The sequence below is a fragment of the Hipposideros armiger genome, unplaced genomic scaffold, assembly GCF_001890085.2.
Source record: "Hipposideros armiger isolate ML-2016 unplaced genomic scaffold, ASM189008v1 scaffold_9, whole genome shotgun sequence".
Taxonomy (NCBI): Eukaryota; Metazoa; Chordata; class Mammalia; order Chiroptera; family Hipposideridae; genus Hipposideros; species Hipposideros armiger.
Genome location: NW_017731359.1, coordinates 2,057,069 through 2,080,582, shown reverse-complemented (window position 1 = coordinate 2,080,582; position 23,514 = coordinate 2,057,069). Strand labels below are relative to the sequence as shown.

General features: G+C 46.4%; 1 protein-coding gene across 2 annotated transcripts in view; it reads left to right on the top strand.

Annotated features, from left to right (window-relative positions):
* Positions 1-23,514, top strand: part of ZFHX3 (zinc finger homeobox 3) — a 241,395-nt gene that overhangs the window by 86,057 nt on the left and 131,824 nt on the right. For both annotated transcript variants that reach the window (XM_019654459.1, XM_019654466.1), the window contains exon 3: positions 2,381-2,877. In XM_019654459.1, the coding sequence (XP_019510004.1) occupies positions 2,381-2,877 (497 nt within the window). The remainder of the gene's footprint in view (positions 1-2,380; positions 2,878-23,514) is intronic.

Genomic DNA, 23,514 nt, shown 5'->3' with positions numbered 1-23,514 from the left:
TGCCTCTCTGACGATGTGCTGATGGGCAGGCGCATGTGCCAGGGCATAAATTTCCAGTGTTAAAGTAAGATGTGTGTGGAGAGATGGGGGCCCGCTCCTTTCCAAGACCGTCTATCCAGTGTGGCTCGAAAGTAAATGCCTGCTAAGTTCTCACTTACTGGGGCTCTCCCCCTAAGCCCTGTGACTTAGGGGAGGTTCTACTTCTTGGAGGCTGAATTAGCTCCTTCCGGCTTTATGAATTTGTAGGAGTCTAAGCCCTGGGTGTGTTTCTCCAAGATCTGGTTCTCGGAGAGAGTTTTGGCTTGCCCGTCACCCTCATTTCACTGCTCCTCTGTTTCTGTCTTTGATTTGCATTTCTGTAGGGACTTAGTCCTCTGCCTGTCCCTAGGATGTCTCGTTTTCACTGAGGCTTCCAACATGTGACCGTCGAATTTCTCTTTAGAGCGATATCGATGTGCTGAGGTTAAATTAAAAAAGTAGAGAAGATTTGATGCTTCAGGTGGTTGGCATCAGAAACAAATATGTGTTTGCTCCTTGTCTCACCCTCCGGGCAGTTTCCACTTTCAGTGAACATTGTGTATGTTTCGTGGATGCTGCCTGGCCCCTGGCCCTATTAAGGTATGGAGTTTTTAGGCCTTTCCCCCCTCTCTTGTCCTGAAAAGAATGTCTTACTTAGGGCTCCTTTCACCAGGGGAGATTGCAAGAGAGAAAACAAGCAGAAAGCTTCCCGACCCTTCTGGAAAGCACATGCAAAAGATTTCTGGGGCTTGCTAGACTGTCCACAGGCTTCAGACACAGTGGGTCTGCTCCACAAAGCCTGGACTGACCTTCTCACCTGGGGTGCCTCGTGGAGCATGAATAAGAAAAATCATCAGAAGTATATATAACGTCTTTCCTTTGATTACCCATGAACTTGGATTCTAATCAGCCATTAAAAGAAAAGGAACATCAGCCCAACCACATGTAAAAGGTCAAGTTTAAATACCAGTTGGGGAGAGGCAGGGGCAGAATAGCTCAAGTGTGTGTGTGTTTAGGGGAGAGGCGGAAAAATAGAAGCCGGCGCTCAGCGTGCTGCTTGGCTGTCGGCTTCCAGGTAATGGAGGAAAGGCTGCTCTTTCCAAGCCTTTCTCGTGATCTAAATGAGAGCTTGAAGTATTAATTTACCGCTGGCGAATGAGAGCCCGTTCCTGGTTTATGCAGGGCAGTGATGGAGACTGAGAAAGAACAGAGGTGGTGAGGAAGGAGCAGAGCTTCCGTGGACCCTTTTTTGGGGACCGTGAGCTGACGTTTGCATTTCAGTGCCCATCTCAATCCACTTTCCAGATCTGTGACGTTTTGTTTCCGTTTTGCCCTTGTCTGACAGAGCAGACATTGGAACATCTGTGCAGGGGGCTGGGATTTTCTAGAGGTTCAGTGACGAGAAGACTGTCCCTTTGTCCTAAAAAGGCAGCACCGATGGGGACACTGGCCAGCCTGTGGCTGTGTATGTGGATGACTTATGACAAAGGAGAAGGTGACATGTGACACAGTAGCCCTACATTCCATGCAGTGTCGGGGCTCAGAAAGGGGAAAAGATTGTATTCTTGGGGAAAAGCGGGGGGAGCTGGTACCACTGATGGGCAGGTAGGATAGTAATCAGCGGAATGTGATGAAGAATAGGGAGATTGTTCCGGAAATCTCAGATTTTGGCCTGTGCTGTCCAATACAGTCGCCACTAGCCACATGTGGCCATCCAAATGTAAACGGATTAAAAATAAATAAAACAAAAAATTCAGTTTCTCAGTTGTACCATCACTATATTTCAAGTGCTCAGTAGCTACACGTCACCAGCGACCACCCCATGGGACAGTGCAGGTATAAAACGTCTTCCATCATCATGGAAAGTTCAATTGGACGGCGCTGCTTTAGATAAATGCTGGGCCCGATTCTGACTCACTGTAAAGGCTCGGTACCTTAGATGGCAGCTCTAACTCATTTCTAACTTTTTGGGGCCTCGAGTTTCCGTTTCTGTTATGCCCAGTGAATGAGGCTTATTTCTAGCTTTTCTTGGATCTAAGCAAGGGGCTGAATTGAAATCTTCAAGAGTTTATGGTTCCTACCTTTTTCTAGATGTTCTTTTCCAAAAGAAAACAAACAAACAAACACATAAAGCCTTCCACAAATTTTTAGAAAGATCTGAATGCATGAAGTTGATTTTTTTTGGCGGGTGTTGGTGGGGTGCTGGTTTTTCTAGTTAGCGTAGCACCTTGCAACACTTGAAATGTGGTCTTTTATCACCTTTGAACCAGGGTTGAGGGAAGAGGAAGGCTGAATGGTGCCTCAGTTATGGCTGCAGCTGTGAGCCTGGCCTCTGATTCTCGTCCCCTCTCCTTCCCCACAGTGGGCGGTGAGATCCCCCTAGACATGCGTCTCGGGGGCGGGCAGCTGGTGTCGGAGGAGCTGATGAACCTGGGCGAGAGCTTCATCCAGACCAATGACCCGTCGCTGAAGCTCTTCCAGTGTGCCGTCTGCAACAAGTTCACCACCGACAACCTGGACATGCTGGGGCTGCACATGAATGTGGAGCGCAGCCTCCCTGAGGATGAGTGGAAGGCCGTGATGGGGGACTCGTACCAGTGCAAGCTCTGCCGCTACAACACCCAGCTCAAGGCCAACTTCCAGCTGCACTGCAAGACAGATAAGCACGTGCAGAAGTACCAGCTGGTGGCCCACATCAAGGAGGGGGGCAAAGCCAACGAGTGGCGGCTCAAGTGCGTGGCCATCGGCAACCCCGTCCACCTCAAGTGCAACGCCTGCGACTACTACACCAACAGCTTGGAGAAGCTGCGGCTGCACACGGTCAACTCCAGGCACGAGGCCAGCCTGAAGTTGTACAAGGTAAGACCCAGACTGCCTCCGGAAGGAGTGGATGGGCTCCCTGGGCGATGACAAGGGGCGGAGTGTGGATGAACGGTCTGTGTCATGGCCGGGATGGTGGCTGTACGATGACCTGGTGTTGGAAGCGGAGTTGGCATCCCCTTCCCTCGTGATGTTGCAGTGTGGTGGCAGGCGTCAGCTGGTACCTGAAGATCCTCTTTGTGGGCTTCTGCACTTGGGAGGGGCAGGTTTGTTTTACAGCAGCCCGATACTGGACCCCCTAACGGTCTTTACAATGGACCCTTTTCCCTAACTCATAATTCTGTTTCCCGAGCTCTGGCTTTTGTGTACCTTGGAGCCCCTGCATTTTCCCTCTCCCCGGCATGCTTTCTGTTCTCCTTTTCTATTTCATTATCCCTCCACTCGTTTTTGTTTATTTGTTTGTTTTTTTTATAAAAATCTCTTCTCCCCTGGATGTCCCTGGGGTGCTTTGTCCATCTGTTCATTCAGTTCATTCAATTCAGCAGATATACACACTGAGCACTTACTATATACCAGGCACTGTTCCGGGCACATACCTGCCACCATGCACAAAATAGACAAGAAATACCTGCCCTCATAGAGCTTCCATTCTTTTGGAGGGAGAAGGGTGATAAGCACAATGAATACATTGCATAGGAGGCTAGAAGGTGGTAAATGCTATGGGAAAACGAGGGTTTTCTTCCCCTTGTCTTCCCGTGTCCTATGTCCCCTTTCTCTTCCTCGTATTTTTACGGCTTTTTCCAGACTTCTTCCATCTTCCCCTCTGTCCTCAGACCCTCCCTCCCGTCGAACCCCTCCCCGCCCCGCCCCCTCCAGCCATCTTCCAGTCCATAGACGGTAACAAGGAGGAGGTGCTCAGATACTGTAAATAGTCCTTTCACTTGCACGGCAGAATTGCTCCAGACGTTTCTATTGATTTCCACTGGACTTAAAGCCTCACCTTTTTCTCTAATCATCCCATAATGGCTTTAGTATGAACAATCAGGTACAAATCGCCATAAATCTGCCTAGCCTCTTTCCACATACCTTCCACGCCCTTGCCCGCTCTTTCCATTTTCCTCCCCTGCACTGTGAAGCCGCTCCTCTTTTCTCTCACACCGTTTCCCACGTCTTTGGGCCAGTGAGTGCCGAGTTTCTGCTGACCCTAGGCTACTGTCATCCCCCTGCTACTCGTGGTGATTTTAAATAGAGACTCCAAATAAGGAAGACGTCTGATCCTTTCCCCCGTAAGGTCTCTGTGGAGATGGAGAACTAATGCATGTTACAATTGCTAGTTCTCAGGCTGGCGAGAGGCCCGTGTTAACAGGGATGAGAAACCATGTTAGGCAAAGGAGTTGAGAAAGCAGGCCTGAGGCAGTGGGAATAGAATGTTCTGGAACTGACTGCTGACTCCAATGTGGATGGGCTCGAGTGGTACAGTGGGGAAGGTCTGGACACCAAGTAGCCAGCCCCCTGTCCCTACGTAATCGAGAACCTCACAGGGTGGCTTAGCTTTGTTTCACTATTGAAAGCAAAGGCTCCTTGCGGTCAGTTTAAATTGAAGGTCTTCACAGGCCACAGGGGGGTGCCAATGTGGTCCAGGAGGAAGCCTGACGGAAAAACCAGTGGAAAAAGGAGTTTCCAAAGGACCCAACTGAGCAAAGTTAGTACAGAGGACTGAGTGTGGCCATGGAAGGTAGTATGCCACATTGCTGAAAGTCATTTAGAGGTGGCACAAGGCCAGCCTCTTCCACCCGAGGAAAAAGTTGCCCTTCTGGTTGTAAAATGTGCACAGTGGTGATTAACTCCACGCTCTGTTCCCCAGTAAGAGTGTACCAGGCCCTGGGCTTTGCTTCCAGAAGGCCTGGAAGCAGGAGGATTGGCTGAGCATACCCCTTCTGGGTCCCCGAACCATGTCCATGGGTCACACCTCGAGAGTCAGGTTGAAGCAGTTTCCAGCATGGACGTGAGGGAAGCTGTTGGTGTGTTTCCATTTGTGTTTTGCTGAACCAGCTCTGGCCCTTCATCCTCCCTGGTCTAAGTTTCTCATTTTTCTTTTTCTTTTTTTAAAGATGGAGGAAACTTCTGCTCAAAAGAGGCAGTGTAGATAGAAGGGCTATAGGTGTTGGGATACAGGGTGGAGCATGGGAACCAGCGCCTCAAGGAGAGGTGCCGGACAGTGTGTTTGGTTGGCACACCCGAGGGGTTGACCAGCGCCCCTTCAGGGCAGAATTCCCTGTGTCAGGAGCCGAAGGTCGTTAGTCTGGTCTCATTAGTCCTTGGGTAACGGATGGTCCTCAGCTTGCCGTGGCTCTGTGGTGGGGGCAGGGAGCTCCCCCACCCACTCCCGAACGGCACAGAGATGGGCTTCTCATTCCAGGGCTTGCACCGAGGCCTTTTGTCCCACAGTGTGACCAAGACAAACTTCTCCTGCCCCCGAGGGGGCTCCCTCTCGCATGGTTTCCGTAACTCCACGGATTTGGGGTGGGGTCTGGAGGTGGTTTGAGAGCCAGTTTTTCTCCGGGCCCTGGTGTGGCCTGTAGTAAATGGAGATTGATTGCATGTTATTTTTCCTCTTGCTAATGTAATCCATTAGCCCAGCACATGCATAATCAGTTTAGAGCACAGTTAACTGGATGTAATCGAGTTCTTTACTGTCTGCTAGAGAAACAGCCCCAGATGCTGCTGACCCGGGGAGGGCACTGGACTTCTCACACAGTCCTCCTGACTCACCCCTTCCCAGTCCCCACCCCACCCTGCTTCCCTGGTAGATTATTCATTATTGGTCAGGGAGACTCCCTAACTTACTTTCTGCTGCACCTACTCAGGTGGCTATGATGTATTTGACTTCCTGATGGGTCTCCCACCCTCTCTTTCAACTGAGGCTTTTATTCCCCTTCTCTTCCTTTTTCATGTTGGAGGAGACAGCGGCAGCCTCAGGAGATTCAAGCAGAGGCGTAGCTTTCCGGTTTGTCATTTGACCTCACGCTGGGCCCAGAGTCACTTCTCTTGGTGCCATGAATGCTGGGACATATGTTGCTGTGCTAGGGCTGAACTGTCCGAAAGTGTGAGATAATTTCTAATCCGGACACGAGAGAGGGTGGGGCTAATCTGCAAAAAAAGAAACAAAAACCAAAACTCAAAACCTGGTGATATTATTTCCCTTGCCTGGAATTGTCTAGTTTTGATGACTGTGTGAGAGCCAGTTTTTAAATCGAGGTGAACGGTCACTGAATTCTTCCGCCTGCCTCCTGGCTAGAGGAGGCTGGAGCGCCCTAGACATCAGATGGGAGATGTTTCCTTTTCTCTGGACTGCCCGGTTCCTTTTGTGAAGAGCTCACCATTGCCTTCCTTGAGTGGTTTTTTTTTTTTTTTTTGTATCTTAAATAGTGGTGGACTCTGGCCCAGCCCCTAGTGGTCATATGTCCATATCCTCACAGCTGCCATTATGGGACACTGTGTGTGATCAGAGCAGCAGGAAGGCCCGCTGCCCTGTCCAGTTGAGGGGCTGGGCTCTTGATTTCTCTCCATGGTGTTGAACCTGAGTCAGAATGGAGGCCTGTTGTGGAAAAGGTACTTGTCTCTCGTTAGGGCTTGTGTTCCAGCACATGAGTGCTGCACCTTTCTGCTTTCCCCTGTAAATGTATCACTCCTGACTTAGAGGACCCGTACCAGGCTTCGTTCTTCTCTCTTTCCATCCATCGAAATGTGGGGTGCTCTTGCTTGTCTTAAATAGGTGAGGGCAGAAACAGTAGTCCCCGTTATCCATGGGGGATACATCCCAAGACCCCCAATGGATGTGTGAAACTGCAGATAGCACCGATCCCTGTATAGTCTGTGTTTCCTCCTATACAAACATACCTATGATGAAGTTAAACTAAACATAGAGATTAACACCAACAACTAATAATAAAATAGAACAATTTAACAATATACTGTAATAAAAGCTATGTGGCTTTGGCATTATGAAGTAAAATAAGGGTGACTTGAACATAAGCACTGTGATACTAAAACAGTTGCTCTGATAACCAAGACGAAGTAACTACTGGGCAGGAAGTATGTACAGGGTGGGGACCTGGACAAAGGAAGGATTGACATCGCAGGTAGGACGGAGCGGGATGGCGCGAGATTTCATCATGCTACTCAGAACGGTGCACAATTTAAAACTCCCAAATTATTTATTTCGGGAGTTTTCCACTTAATATTTTTGGACTGTGGTGGACAGCAGGTAACTGAAACTGTGGAAAACGAAACCGCGGATAAAGGAGGGACTGCTTTACTGACAAACACCTGCCCTCTGCTCGCCTCCATGCCAGCACTGACCCTGAGTCCACGGTGTGTGGGTTCAGAGCTAGTGTGAGTGAGCTCTTCTGTGTGGCTCTGGACGTCTCTGCTATGTGATGTCCCTGGTGAACCCTGAAATTTGTGGTGTGTTCCCCTTGGGGGAGGAGGGCGCAGAAAGGGCTGTTGGCAATCAGTGCACACCTGCCAACCATTAGAACCTGGTTTTCACTTTGATGTTTTTCTTCACCTGAGAGTCATTGGCGTGGAAATCCATCAACTTGAGCAGATAGATTAAGACCCCACCAGCATCTATTACTCAAACAGTTCCCAGCTGAGGTTCCTTTGATTGGGTCCAGCCTGAAGGTTTCATATGAATCTTAAATCATACGCAGAGAAGGTTGTCTACCACAGAGGTGGGTCTGGGCCCCATGTGAGCTGCCTTGGGCCAGCCAGGCAAACAGCATGAGATGCCAGCTCTACTTGGTGTAAAGTAGGCGTTTGGCACCCGTTGACTGAAAACCCCCGTTTTCCACATAGTGGACTTGCACTTGGGCCATCCTGTTAGGGTTATGCAGAGCGGCAGTAAGAAACCCTCCGTCGGACTCTGCATTCCTTTAGAATCCACTTCCTCAGTTCCTTCCCTGCTGGGTAAGAAGCTCGTTGGGGCTCACGCTCCATCCAGCAGGGCCATAAATTCACCATAGGGTGCATGGACAAATCAGAAGATGTGGACGAAGTTAAGGATTTGGTTTACAGTCTGCATTCTTCTCGTTCCTTTATGGGCCCTGGGCTGGGGCGGGGGTCTTAGGAAGACAGCTGCATGCGTCATGCCCACTGGTGGTGACTGGCGGCCTTTGTTTGGCTTGGAAAGCAGACAGCATAAATCCTCTGGTGAGTCTCCTCTCCCTCTTGGTTCTCTCTGCCCTGGTGTGGCTACGTGTTTGTAGCACTGGTGCGAGTGTCATCTGGTTTACATCGTCATTCTGGAACCAGTTTCTTCAAACCTTGTTTTCTCATTAGGTTGACGATGTTTTTTTTTAAAGTGCATACTTCTGCCTTCTTCTCATACCTCAGTGCCTTCAACCAAAAATGAAAGGAGGGGAATGTTTTCGTGCGGTTGATTTAGAAGGTGTGAAGGGCCAGATGTTTGGGTGGATTTTAGCACCTTTAGCCTTCATGCCCTCCGTCTCCTGGAGCAGCTGGACGCCTGAAGTTCATTTCCCCCACTTAATGGCTGGGCTTATGGGATGCGGGGTTCCTGTAGCTGGGTTGGGAGACTGCACGAGGGCCCCCTGCTGATCGCCGGAGAGCCGGGATTGGCTGAGGTAGTATTTCTGACCACCAGTTAACTTCAGGGGGACCCTGGGAAGATGGAAAGATCTTTTTCAGAGGGAGTGATAGTGCCATGACAAACTAACCCTTCACCGCTGTAGCAGCTGTGGCCAGGAATATACGTAGGAACATACGGCCATCAGATCGCCAATGTGCGTGGTGTGAAAGGTTGGCACCTCACTGCCCAGTTTCTTCAGAACCCCCTACCCACTTTCATCCGAATCCCTCCAGTGGGCATTATTTTATTCCGCACATTCACTCAGCTGCTTGGCTGTAAGCCCAAGCTTTGTCCTGGTCCCTCTGGTTACAGAATTGCCTACCACCTCATGTCAAGAAGGTAGGGTCAGTGCTACCTTTTGGCTCCACGCTTTAGACACCACATCATGGAATTGAAATCGTACTAGATGTGCCTATTTTATTTAAAAAAATCCAATACTAAATATGCCACCTGTTGAAAAAGCAATTTTACAACCATTACCCATACCACTTTTCTCTTTTTTCCAAATGCTTTTAGTATTTTTTGTTTTCCTTCCCCCCCTCCCCCGATTCCTTTTTATGGATGATGATAAACTGATCAGACCCTTTTAGCGTATTATTGTATTCTTAATCATTTCTTATGAGACTAGCATTCCATGGGCACCTCAAATGTAAGCTAATAATAAAATGTGGATTTCTTATTTTTTATGGTAAAAATTAGTAGTATGAATAATATATGCTCACTGTAGAAATATTAAAAAATCTAGGGAAGTATAAGAAAGTAAGTATTGGCCTAATCCTACCATAGAACCACATTTTTCTGTCTTTTTCCATATAGCATTAGGCATTTTATAAAATTAGAATGATGTTGCATGTACACAGTACCATACCTGAGCCCTTTCTCATATCTTTGAGTATGCTTCAATCATTTTTTTAAATGTAAGTCCTTTTTCTACTCTCCAACTCTATTCTTCCGAAGCAAGTCACTGTTATGTGTAGGTTATATCCTTTTGGGCTTTTTTCTGTGTTTCTACCAATAGAAATGTATGAGCATGTGTGTGTACACACACATACTGTTCACTTAAAAGTCTTTATAGACATGTGCTATGCTTTCAGCTTGCTTTTTGCATATCATTTTCCTACATGAAAATCATTTCCGGTCAGTACATGTAGATCTAGTGGACTCCTTTTTTCTGCTTACGTAGTACTTTGTTTGTTAGCAGTTTGGTTATGAAAACTCACCAACAGAAATCCTCACTCCTTTGCTACAGATTTACCAAAAATTGCCAAGCCTTTTTAGTTTAGAAGTTTCTTTACATGCGTAGTATTTTGGAAAAAAGCCAATAAACAGTTGATCTCAAGAAAAAAAAATAAGTAAGCGACAAACCAGTTTCTCTTTGATATACATTTAGGTTATTTGCAGTATTTTAATATAGAGAACAGAAGTTTACATACACCTCTCTACACTTGTGCTGTTCCAAGGAGTGGGACCATTGGGCACCAGGGTGTAACACCGTAGAGGCAGTTTTTAGTGGCTCTTCGGAAAGAAGGTGACCTCTTCCCCAACTAGAAGATGCTCAAACCCCCACACATGGGGGTAAACACGATGTTATTTTTCTGTTTTCCTGAGTTTGACAAAATTGTTCTGATGTGGATCTCCTTAATTATTAGATAGGGTGAACATTTTTTCATGTATTTATTGGCATTTTTGTATGTTTGTAGGGGCTCTCCTGTTCATAGCCTTTGGACTTCATTTTTCTTGGTTTGTTTCTTTATCTGCTGGATTTGCGAGAGCTCTTGGTCTGTCAGGGCCCACAATCCCCACTGTGCTGTGGATGCAGCAGCCGTTTCTCCCAGCCTTTCGTGTGTCTTTAACTCAGGTTGTGGTGCACTTTAGAAACTTACCGTTTGTATGATGACCAACCTGTATCTCTCTTTCCTTATGCTTCTAATTTGATCTTTTCCTAGGTAAGCTGTCACTTTGCTAATATTGTCAAATAAAAAGAACAGCTAACAGCATTTCTTACAGCCCAGGTACTGTTAGCCTGGCTTAACATATATTTATTGATTCAACCTTCTGTTAATTTGCCTGTGTTCAAATGGGGAAACTGAGGCAGAGAGAGGTTACAAGTCATAACTTAGTGAGTGTTGGTGTCAGTGTTGAAGCCCAGGCTGGTTGGCATTACGTGATCAATATCTTCTCCAATATCTCCCGGATCTCCATTTATAGCTTTAATCTACGAGGAATGTATACTGTGTATGGGGCTTTGTAGGAGTCATTTTTTTTGTGTAGAGTGTGATTTAGGACTGTATTTCTTTCAAATTGGGTGGTTGATCATCCAACAGTTTTCTTAAATAACCATTCTTTCCTTGCTGATGCGAAAAGCCGTGTTTATTGTCCCCCGTTCTCTAAATCTTATAGAGCGTCTCTCGAGTACTCCATGGATTTAGATCAGCCTGAACACACTATTGTTTGTTGAAAGCACCAAGCAGCAAGGAGAGGGAACAGAGAGACACAGTTCTCCTTTCAAGGCATGGAAAGTCTTGTGGATGAAATTTCTTCCTTTCACCTTTCCCCATGTCGCTCCAGCATATTCCCCAGGGTGAAATTTCTTGGATTAATTACCTTCATCAAATCGCTGGGATGAGCGAGTCTCCAGGAGGGACAGGCTTGAGAGAGGAGCCAGGTTTCTTATTGCTCCTTAATGGAGACTGTGGGTCTCACCATTTATCTTTAAAAAAAAAAAAAAGGGGGCGGGGACAGGGGACACATACTAAAAGTCCTAAATGTTCCCTTTTCTGAAGTTCTTGTTCAGATAGCATGGGGAAAGCGTGACTGTGTCTGCATATTTCCAGTATAAACAGTTGGCGGCTACTGGTGACAGGTCTCCTTTTGGATGCCGAAGAAACTGTGCCACCGCCCCTGACTCAGGCTAAGGAGCAAGGAGGCCTAATTTCAGAAACTCTAAGAACTGCCACTTTGTCAACATACTTGTAAGCCTCCCCATCCCTAAATCCTCAAGCTAAAAGCCCTAGCTAGATCTTCTAGTGAGAGAGAAATCTCAAATTATCGGTTCCCCCCTCAGCCCACCCCCGCATAGAGGAATAAGTCACACTTGCGGAATTCTTTGCACGGATGCCATCTGCCGTCTTAGGGGTGGTCTGTTACCCTTAGGAGAATTTTACTGCACATATTCCATTGCCTTCACATTCCAGAACAGCTCCATGTGTTACAGTCGCACTAGGTCAACCCAGCCCGGCAAGAAACGGTGCCGTAGAGAGGGGCAAAGGTGGGAACACAGTTTTGAGCCCTCCCAACTTGCAAAGGACTTGAATGAAAAAGACTTGGTCTAAAAAGGGCAAATTTGAATGTTGTGAGTCGCAACAGGTGTTTCTGTTTGTGTGTGTGTGTGTGTTTGTTTTGCAAGGGAAATTGTAAGGGACCAATTAAGCATAGTCAGAAACATTGTCAGGAAAAAGGTAGGAGTTTTTAAATAATTACATAATACACCTGAACCATGTTCTTCCTTCTGTTTTCAATCTAACTTGAGACTATAAATACTATTTAATTAAGTGTAGGGTGGGAAAGGCTGTTACTATGAAAACCATTTTGGTGCTACTACCTGAGTCATTTTATCCTTTAGTATTTAATAATATTAGGTTTCCAGCACTTAAAAAAACAAAACAAAAAAGAACCCAGGATGTAGGGTGAAAGTTAAAAATGTTTAATGACAGAAGATGGGTTGCCCACAGAAACGTTGGAGGTTATTGACACCAGTCCTCAGGGTGGTGACCCGAGGGACACTGAAAATAGCACCACAGAGGCCTCCAGGCAGAGTCACCAAATTCAGCAAATCCAAATATGGAATATCCAATAAATGTAAATTTCAGATAAGCACAGATAATTTTTATTATAAGTGTGTATCATAATTATTATATTTACTTCTCTGGAATTCACATGTAATTGGACATTCTGTATTTTCATCTGGCAGCCCTACCTCTGGACGGTGAAGGTACTCTTTCCTAGTGTCCTGCCAATAGGCTTGACAGGAGCACTAAGAGAAATAAGTGGCTTCCTTGTTGGTACAACCTCTTTTTTTTCCCAGCGGTTCCCAACAAAAGAGGAAAATTACAAATGCCTCTAATGATGATTTCCAATTTTTGTTATTTATAGAAAACTGTCATATCAGATTTTCACATTTTTGACATTAAAGGGCTTTTCCAATAATGAAATCTGAAATTTTCTTCAGAGCTGTTTGTTAAAATTCACTTTTCAATAATTTTTTTTCTTTCTTTTTTTTTTTTTGACTGAAGTGCTTTCAAGTCACACAGCGCGATCCGTGTCAGGATGCCCAGCTGAGTTGCCTGCAGCTTGCCAGCTGTGTTGAGTCCTTGCACACACTTGGGCTCCTTGTGCCTCCTCTGATAGTTGCCATTTATATGTAGGTGGTAGAAATCCATAACACTTGAGCGTTGGCTGTTGTATATGGAAGACCCCAAGTGCCTACCGTATGTAGGATACTAACAGAAAACGCCGAAAGTAGATTTGAATTGGGACTGATCATCAAGAACCATTAGGGAACTTTCTCTTGGGTCTGCGTCCTCATCCTGTAAAAGACAAATTTAGTTAGAAGGTTAGAAATGTTTATCCACTGATAGTGTTTGATTTGTAGCCTGTTAATTAGCAGGGCAGGTTTCCGGGCCCAGGATGAGGGCCTCCAAAGCATGTCTGGTCTCTTAGGTCAATAGTTATAACCACCGTTTCTTTTGCTGGGACAATCTAGACAGTGGATTTGGGAAGGAATTTCTTATCTACTTGCTGTCCCTGTTGAGTCAGTGTCTTCCTCTCTGCTCTCTCTGGTGACAGGCTTCTTCTTGAGGATTGCTGGGCCGTAGTGATCACTTGCGAGCTGACCTCTAGGCTTCCTGGGTGGCCTGTCACACCAGATAGTCTTTGTTTTCCTGTCCCTTAGAACAAGGCAGAAGACTGGCCCCAGGGACCAGCAGTTCCACAGTGGGAGATGCCCTTAAACCTGTCCTCTTGATTTGTGCTCCTTCTGCTGGTTTGGACCCCAGCACTTAGGAGACCATCCCCCCGTGGGGACTCTGGGACACAAATTAACGGGAAGGGCATTTCTCCCTCTGGGTCAACACTGTGTATCTATCTAGTGCCAATTTTCTGCTGCGCCTTGGAAGAGGATTTTGTGTAGACTCGGGCTGACGAATCTGTAACATGTTATTTAAAAATCTGTTTTGTGGAGGGAGCTCTTTGTGGGCAACTGGAGCTGGGACTATGTTTCACCTCCAGCATCCATGCTCTGTGATGGGGACCCCCGTGTTCCCCACCCCCCACCCCCCGCCCTGGTCCCTGCAACTTTGTTTGCCTCCCACGTTCCTGTTTTCTTCAGGACCTTTGTTCCTTCTGAAGAGCGCCCTTTGGCCACACCGGGCAGATGAGCAGATACCAGGCATGGTTCTGAGTTAGAAGATTATTTTTCCTAAAACTGGGGGCAAATAAGTCATACCTGTGTGGGGCTGGAATTGTTTTTCTGGTATCTTCTTTCTTCCTTTATATCTTCTTCCAGCCCAAAAGCTGGAAAGATCATGCAGCGCCCCCCAGCCCGGTGATACCTGTGCTCCCTGACAACCGAGGGGGACAGAATCCTGAATGACCTCAGGCTCTCCATAGGATTCTGTCCCCCTGGATTGTTGGGGGAACACCAGCATCACCAGGCCGGCGATCGGTTGCGTGGTCTTGATGCACACATGTAGATTTTACTCGGTTTATTTCCTTTATGTAGCTGCGTCTTAGGGCCTTTGGGACAGTGGGATGATGGTGTTGGAGTTGGGTGTCTACCCCCCCGGTTCCCTTTGGCCCTTCTAAGGAAGAAGCATGTGTCCCTGCGGGGGGCCTGCAAGCTGAGATATCGGTGCTGCTGAAGGTCCAGGAAAGGCTCAGATTTTATTTACAACTGAGACTGTCCTGGTGGAACGACCCCATCTAGCTTTAAAACATGTCTTGCTGATTTCGAATAGGGCTCATTTGAGTCAAGTGCTTCATGTTCCAGACTCTTTAGGAACTACTGACTTATTATGAGCCAGGAAGGTTCTTTGAGCAACATGACACATTTTTCCTCCATTTAGGGCGCTCTGTGTGTATGTGGTGGTGATGGGGGGATAAAGGGCCACCCCAAAGGCTCACCTCCAGCCAAGGGGTCCCCAGGCCAAGATTTCAGCAGAACCTTCCCACTTTGCTCTGCCTCCATGCTTGTGTAGTTCCCTTCTGCCACTACCTCTCTCATTTTTTAAAATAATGAAAGATAGAGGGAGCTGGGGGTGCATTCCTAGGCTCTTCCAGTCAGCCAAGCCAAGAGGCGTGGGTCCTGGGACTGCGATTTTCTCCGTGTCCTAGACATTAGTCAGCGAGTGTGACTGCAGCCAGCTGTGGTTTAGGAAGCACCGTGGGGAGTGATTTGGCTAGAGGCGGCTGCTTGTGTGTTTGTTCTCTTTCTGGGTCTCGGATTAGGCCATTTTTATTGTTATTATTTTTTTTTTTGCCCAGACTGGGTTCCCATTAGTGATGGCCACAGCTGCCAGTGTAGGAAGACCGGACAGTTTCTCCAGAGACAAGAATTCTGTACTTTGTCCAGCCTTGCCGTGTCCAGCATTGAATCCATTCGCTGCTCTCTTCACCTCCTCCTTCTTGCTGTGATAATTCATGTCTCTGAGCCTTTGGTGCTTTGAGTTTATCCAGAGATCAGACTTGGGCATCTGCGGGTTTGTTTTGAGGCGGCGAGTTCTTGAATCATTCTTCTGGTGATGACTTTCCCTCGTTGACAGTCTAGCTCCCAGAGGACCCCCCAAAGTCTCCTAGACGTTCCTTCTGCATCCCCACTGCCTCCCACAAACCCTGTCACGTGCTCTTCTTCCTTGCCTGGCCTGTTCTTTATTCAGAGTGTGGCATTTGGAATGAAATCTCACCTGGGGAAGTCTCAGACAACAGCGACAAAGCCCAACTCCACCGGGGGGAGGCTAATTACACAGCTAATTAATCCAGCAGATGTCATCATAAGTGCTCATTTCTTCGTAATTTGGAGGCACACATCCCACATTGCTGAGATAGGCTTTGGGCCTGTTGCAAAATGTCTTTTTTTTTTTTTTCTTTTTAAATCAGACTTGAAGGACTAGCCTATTTCCGGTTCTGCCTCTTTATGCTCTAGTGACACATTTCTGTTTTTCCAGAAAGCTCTCTCCCATTACTGCAGCCACAGATGGTATCTTTGCTCTGAGTGCATGTCACACCATTTGGCACTGAGCTAGTCCTGTTAGTTTGTTAGTTTGTTTCTCCAACTGGTTTGTAGGGATATGGGCTGCCTTAACCACGGAGGGTATCTGTCGCTTCGAGGTGCAGCACAGGACAAGTAGGCACCAGTAGATGGTTACTAGTTTTTTCCCTTTTACTTTGTTGTCTTTCTGGAAACAAGTTTGTTTGTGATGAAAATAGCTGAAGGGTGTTTGAAAGGTGCCATTTTGTTATAAGATGGTTCAAGAGTATAGAACATGTGAGATTTGGTTAGTGAAACTGAACAGCTCATGACTGGGATAGAAAAGTGTCCTTGGAGGTGAAGGCGAGATGACAGGAAGGAGGGAGAGGAGGCAGTGTTTTCATGTTCTCCCCGTCGGTGGTAGGCATGGAACGGACAGGATGAAAGGCACGTGTTCTGCAGGTGGCCGGGGAGTGCCTGTGGGGATTGCTGGTGGCCCTGGACTTCAGGCTGGCGGCCTGTGCTAGCAGAAGTTGACTGGTTCCTAGTGGGGGTGGTGGCACGTGCTGGAGACCACATTGACTGGATTTTTTTTGGTACCACCCCTTCCCTCGGCTATGCCCACTGTGTAAGTGCACTCACAACGTTCCCTCCTAATCTCTGGATCCAGAAGTGACACATTTCACCACCAATGTGATGGGTCCCCAGTGGCCTCCGTGTCACCAAGTCCATCGGCCATGTTCCAACCCCACGTCACCCTTCAGCATCCTTTGCCGCCTTGCTCCTCCTCCCTCTGGCTTCTGCGACACCATCTTCTGGTTTTGTCTAGGCTCTCTCGGCTCTCCTTCTTGGTCTCCTTGCTGGCCTCTGTTTTCTGTTACTTCACAGTAAATGTTGGTGTCCCCAGGGCGTGGCCCAGACCCCCTTCTTCTTTCTACTCGTAACTTTCCCTAAGTGTCTTGTTCAATCCAGTGGTTTAAAACGTCTGCCTTCTGATGACACTCAAATCTGCATCTCCAGCTCTGAGCTCTCCCTTTATCCATCTCATTACCGGACATTGCCATTCGGATGTCTGGTCATTGACTCCTCACACTTAGTATGGTCTAGAGAGGAGCCTTGGCGACTGTAACCCTCAAACCCCTTTCTCCTCTGGTCTCCCCCATGTTGTTCAGGGCTACTGCCAGTCCGCCATTTGCTCTACCAAGTGAAAAAGCTTGGGATTATTTGTGGGACGCTATTCCTCTCGCTCCCTTACAGCCAAACTATCACTAAATCCTGCTGGCATATGTTTTTACCACCCTCCCCAGTGCCTCTCACTGTGTCAGCTCTCGCCCTGCTTCTGTTCTTGTCCCTTACAATCCATTCTCCATGCAGTGATCTTATGAAGAGGGAAATCCAGTCATATCCCTCCCCTGCAAAGCCCCAGCAGTGGCTTCCCATCTCATGTAAAATAAGAGCCAGACTTTTTTCCCTGTGGCTTGGAAACCTCTTTACGATCTGGACTTGACCCACCATGCCATCCTGGTCACACCCTCTGTTTTGCCCTCTGTTCTTCAGCCATACTGCCTTTCTTCCCATTCTTTTAATTGTGCCAAGTATGCACCTGCCTCTGAGCCTTTGCACTTGCTGTTCCACTGCCTGGAATGCACTTCCCTGACCTTGACAATCATCTCTCATTAAATGTCTGGTCCTCAGAGAGGCTTTCCCTGCCTACCCACTCTACACCATCACGTCACCCGAGTTCTCTGCTTTGACAGTTATCTATTTTTTTAATTGTTTATTTGTCTTCCAAAAGATCAGGGACCTTGGTTGTCATCTTAATGTCTATATTCCTGGTTTTTAAAAGTGTCCGACACCAGCCCAATAACTATTTATTGAATAACGAAAGTACTAGCAGAATGTGCCCATGATTTTTCACCTACCATGGAACGTGGTACAAGCACCTCTGTCTGAACACTTGGCTTTTGATAGTTTAGAGTCCACAGTCATATGTTGGGAGTAAGTTGTCTGTCCTGTGGGGACCAGAGCATTCCAGAGCTGTTCATAGCCTTATCATTCATCATCAGTTTTGTGCAGAGCTTTGTTCTTGTGTTGATCCACTGAGAAATATCCCTGGTACAATTATGCAGCTTGCGTCCAAGTATTTTGAAAATTCCCACGTGCAGCTGGTGTTGGCTCTACAAGCATATCCCAAAACTCTACTGTCCAAAGTCACAACTCTTTCTTTTTTTATTTTTAGATTTTTTTAAATTGGGGGAGATTTTTTTATTGGGGAATCGGGGAAGGGGAACAGACAAGTTGCTGTCCTTTTGTTCTTCAGTCTAGTTGTGGAGGACGTTGCTTCACTGGCCCATGTTGGTATTATCATTGTGCTCTTCCTGGGTGAGGCAGATCCATCGCCAGCCCCTGGACGGCCGCTCACAGCGGCCCTTGGCAGCTCACACCGACTACCAGCTGCTCACACTGGCTGCTGGCCACACACGGTAGCTCACAGCAGCCCATTGCAGCTTCACTGCAGCCTACGCCGTCGCCGGTGACTCACGGCAGCCCAGCTCCAGGTCGAGCTGTTGTTCACCATCTTAGCTGTAGAGGGCAGTGTCATTGGCCTCCATGTGGGATCCGAACCGGGGCCCTGCTGCTCAGAGCTGGCGTCCCAAGCCAGCTCTTAACCAATGTGCCACTTGGCCAGCTCCCTCACAACTCTTTCTTCTCAACAGTCATAGAGATGGATGTTGTGGTAGAAACATGCACAGTGCTTTGCCTCTTTTTACTTAGTATTCTAGCCCATTTTTATAGTGGTCTTTCTTCTCTACTCAGTAATAAGACCCTTAACAGCGGGATCTGTTTCTTCTCATCCAAGTATGTGTAGATATTGGGTAGTGTCAATAATGTCAGCTGGAGATTTTATATCCAAAGACGGAATCTTAAGTATAGAAATTTAAAGATTAGGGTCAGCCCTAAAAAGCCCATTTCTTCTGTTTCCTTAGGATCTGTTCTGTTCACTCTCCAACTCCTTGTCCGTCTCTAAATGATGCTAATTAGTCCCAGATCTGGTTCTCCCCTGGAGAACCATGTTCCTGGCAACAGAATGTATCTCAGTAAGAGGAACTCTGATCTGCTGTCCTTTGCCCCATGTTCAAGCCACATATCTTTGAGCACCTTCTGTGAGCAGGATAATGTTAGGGCTGTGGTCCTAAACTTTGTAAACTTGGTTGACTGTGATCCAAAAAGAGATAGGCTATATTGGTGACCCAGCATATATGTATCATATATGTTATAGTATATATAATTGAAACAAAAGTTTTACAAAATAATTTTATTCTTATTCATCCCCATACTTTGTATTCTACCCTATTCTGTTGTTTTACACAAATGCTGCTTGTGCTTAAGGCATTGATTTCATGATCCACGAATGCATGCAATGACTCTTAGCCCAAGGAGCTTTTAAAAAAAAAAAAGTGTGCATGCCCCGCCCAACCCTCGGAGGTTCATATTTCGTTTACTGTGGGATTCTAATGTGCAGCCGCAGGTTGAGAACCACGACATTAATGGATCACAGCCTGCAAGTGGAAAAACACAGCCATGCAGGATACAAAGAGGAGGTGATTATTCAGTAAGAGCTGTCAAATGGGTACCCAAGAGTTACCCAAGTCTGGTGGGAGGTGGAGCGAGCGGGAACTCACATCCAGTTGGTTAGATCAGAAAAGAGCTTCTGGGAGAGCGGGAGCTGGAGCTTGGGGAGCTTTGAAGAGGGCGTGATCACACAGACAGGCAAACTGGACAAAGGACAAAGACCAATTCATTTCTTCTGCTTGCCAAACACGGGGCCATAATCTAAGCAGATTTTAGTAATTAGAGCTTCTTTTCATGCACTTGTGGGTTACTGTCCCTTTTAGAAGAAAATCAGTTGTGAGCTAAACATTTCATACTAATAACGCACTGGTATGGGGCCTTTTTTGGTGTTTTGCTAGTAAGGAGGTCTGCTTGCATGAGCTGTTAAAATAATAAAAATACTTAAAAAAAAGTATAGTTAACACTATACATGCTGAAGTATTGGGGGTGGGGAGGAAAGTGTGCTGATGAGTGTAATTTACCTTGAAATGCATAAAAAATGGAAGCTGCATTGATAGATGTATAAAAGGATTGATAGATATCCAGCGAAGGATTCATTTTAGCATCTGGGTGGTGGATATATCAGTGTGTGCTATATGATTTCCCCCCCCCCTCAACTCTTCTATATGATTGAGAATTTTTATAATACAATGTGGGGGTAAAACACCAAAACCTAACGGTTAGGTAGGTATGCTTTCCACTCTGAGTTCCACCTGGTAGAAGCTGCGTGTTGGATGTGAGGTCTCTTCTCCCACCCTCCCCCCTGACGTCCCCTCCACCTCCCCACACCCTGGAAAGAGTGACATTGATGTTGTCTTGTGTCTCTGAACACAGGGCTCAGATGAGTTATTTCGTTTTTTTCAGACAAGGGCATACATTTCACTGGCAGCAGAAATACTGCGCAGCTGAGAGGGCTCAAACACTGCAGGAGAGGTAGTGGGGGTCCCAGCAGTCAGTCATTCCAGAAGTTTGGGATGCCCACTAGATGCCAGGCACTAGAAAACTTCAAGATAGGATGCCTAAAGTGTCTTAAGGAAAACCCAGGTAGCTCCCTGGTGTCAGGCTACCTGTAGGGGTTGATTCCCAGCTCCTGTCCTTCACAGCTGCGTGGCTTTGGACATGTCACTGAATCTCTCTCTGTTCTTCCCCTGTAAAATGGACCACTGAAACGACCTGTCTGATAGGACCGTTGAGCGAGTTAAATGAGATAATATGTGGGATGCGCCTACAGTGTAGCCAGCACAGAACACAAAACAATGTTACTCTTTTTTTTTAAGATTTTTATTGGGGAATTGGGGGGATGAGAACAGTGCTGAGGAATTGGGGGAAGGGGAACAGACAAGTTGCTGTCGTTTTTTTGTTCTTCAGTCTAGTTGTGGAGGACGTTGCTTCACTGGCCCAAGTTGGCACCATCATTGCGCTCTTCCCGGGCAAGGCACATCAGTCGCTGGCTTCTGGACGGCCGTTCACCGCGGCTGATGGCCACTCATGCTGGCTGCCAGCCACACACACGGTAGCCCATGGCAACCCACCTGCCATCGCCAGCGACTCACGGCAACCAGCTCCAGGTTGAGCTGTTGTTCAGCATCTTAGCTGTAGAGGGCAGCGTCACTGGCCCTCACATGTGGGATCCGAACCAGGGCCCTCTGGCGTCCCAAGCCAGTAGTTAACCATTGCGCCACTCGGCCGGCCCAAAACAATGTTACTCTTGAAGAATACCACTTCTCTGTATTAGATTTCCCATTGTCTTATGAAGACCACATAATTGAAGTTATTTTATAATTTGGTTTTCATTAGCTTTGAACTTGACAACACTTTTGGTTTGGAGGACGGAAAGGCTGGTGGGTTGTTTTGTTTTTTGGTTTGGAGGAGGGAGAGAGAATATTCTTTAAAAGAAATGTGACCACTGTGTAGTGAAATGACTCTGGGCAAGTAATTTAACCTTGGCCAGATAGTCGTGGTCCCATCTGAAGAATGAGGGCTTTGGAGAGATGACCAAGTTCCCTTCAAACACTAAGTGTGTGTGTTCACTCTCTCTCTCTCTCTCTCTCTCTCTCTCTCTCTCTCTCTCTCTCTCTCTCTCTCTCTTTAAATTAAAGGAGCATTTCTGTCTCTTCTCATAAGTAATGGAGCAAGAAGTGACCTAGTGAAGTACTTGTGAAAGCTAGAAAGGAATCTATCTAAGTCCAGCTTTATTTTAGCTACTGCATGATTGACCCCTTTTCTGAGAAGCACCTAGGAGGTCTTCAGTGGTGAGAGGAATGAGCAGTGAAATTATAATACTTTATTAACATCATTTTATAATACTGTCTCACAGAACCTGGGGGATTTCAGTATTTCATTAAAAAGGCAACAGGACTTCCCACAAGCACCAGCACACCCACATTTCCCCCTTATGTGACCTCAACCTTGGGTGCAAGGAAGAATTTAGGCTTGGAACCTGGTGTAGCGTGCACAGCAAGCTCAGAACTATGCTCAGTTTTGTGTTCATTCCCATTTACCAGGAGTGCCAAAAAAATGTAGACAAGTGGACTCTTTGGTCAGTGTTGCTCAAGCAGTAGTTCGCTGTAATCAGAAGTGTCTGGACGTTGATGGTAACCACTTTGAGCACCTCTTGTAATTGCAGAAGTCAAACGTGACTTGTATTTATCTTTTGTTATCGGTATATATCATTACAATTTTAATACAGTTTTCTTTTCTCAAAATGTGGATACATTTTTTTTGCCACCCTCTGTATATGTATGTACACACACACACACACACACACACACACACACACACACTTTTCCTGACTAAAGCAAAACAAAAACAAAATTATAACCCAAAAAGGCACAGCATGGAGGGCAGAGATTGAAAAGTGAAAGTTACATTCCAGTTAAACTAGAATGCATTTGGCTTTGGTGTCTCTTTATGTTTTGTATTTGTGTCTGTTTACATTTTGTAACCTTGGCAATGCCACAGAACATCGTAAAGGGGGAACGGCCTGTGAACACTAATAAAATATTGGCTGACACAGCAAGGCTGCCATGCCCACCCTCCCTGAGCAGGTTCATTTAGATGGAAAACCACAGCGTTGGTGGCATGGATGACTTCACATTGCCTTCGAGTTGTGCTTTAGTGTTTACATTTATGTCCTTGCTTGTGGCTGTCCCAGTCCAGTCTGCATTCACTGGAGGGAACACCTGCAGTCAAGTATGCAAAACCATTTCCATGGCAACCCTTTGTTATCCATTAATTTAAAATATTCCAACATTTTTCTTCAGCTGAAACTTAAAAAAAAAAAAAACAACAAACCTGCATTCCTCCTTTTCCCTTATTTGTACATTGGAAGTTAATCTTCCTGGCTACTCACGTTATGGACGTTTTCTCCCTACCCCACCTTTTTTGAAACCTGATTTTTTTGGGGGTGGGGGGAGGCGGGAGGGGGGTAATAAAATAAATGGCTAAACCTGGCATCTCTGATTACAGCTCTGAGCCAGTAATTGGGAGGAGATGCCTCCCTCCTTGATTAGGAAGAAGCAAAACTTCATGTGAAACAGTCTTTAACATCTGAAACAATGTGCAAAGTATGTGCAACAGAAAAATCTCACCAAGTGTGTTGCCTGCCTGATGATTAGATCAGCATGAGCAGACCTGGGAAGTGTACTTGAGAAACACAGCAGCTCTTTGTCATTTGAGCGGCGCATTTAATGGGTACTATGAGGACTGACTTTTGGCAACCGAAGTCTCATGCTCGTGTCAAGAGTGTGTAAGGAACGTGTCCACGGCTTATGTTAGGAAACACCTATGAAATGGAATGCAAATCGATGGCAATAACATGTTATGGTTGCAAATTCAAACACAAATGAGGAAATGCAAAAGAAATTTTTGCATAGCAACACGCGTTTCACATGTGGTAATTATTACTCTCAAATAGGATCTATTCTAATGTCCAGGATGTGGGACATTATTGTGTCCCACAGTTATTCCTCTTTGGGCGAAACTTTACATTTTATAACTATTCGTATGCAAGTCTTTTACATTTCCTCCACACTGGGATATAGGTAATGATTGTGTCATTCATTGTCAGCATAGTCATAATCTTCCTTATTTTGAGAAATGTACAGACCATTATCTTCGTTTTCTTCCCTAGTAGGTTTTATGGGTATTTCTCAAAGTATCGATTCTA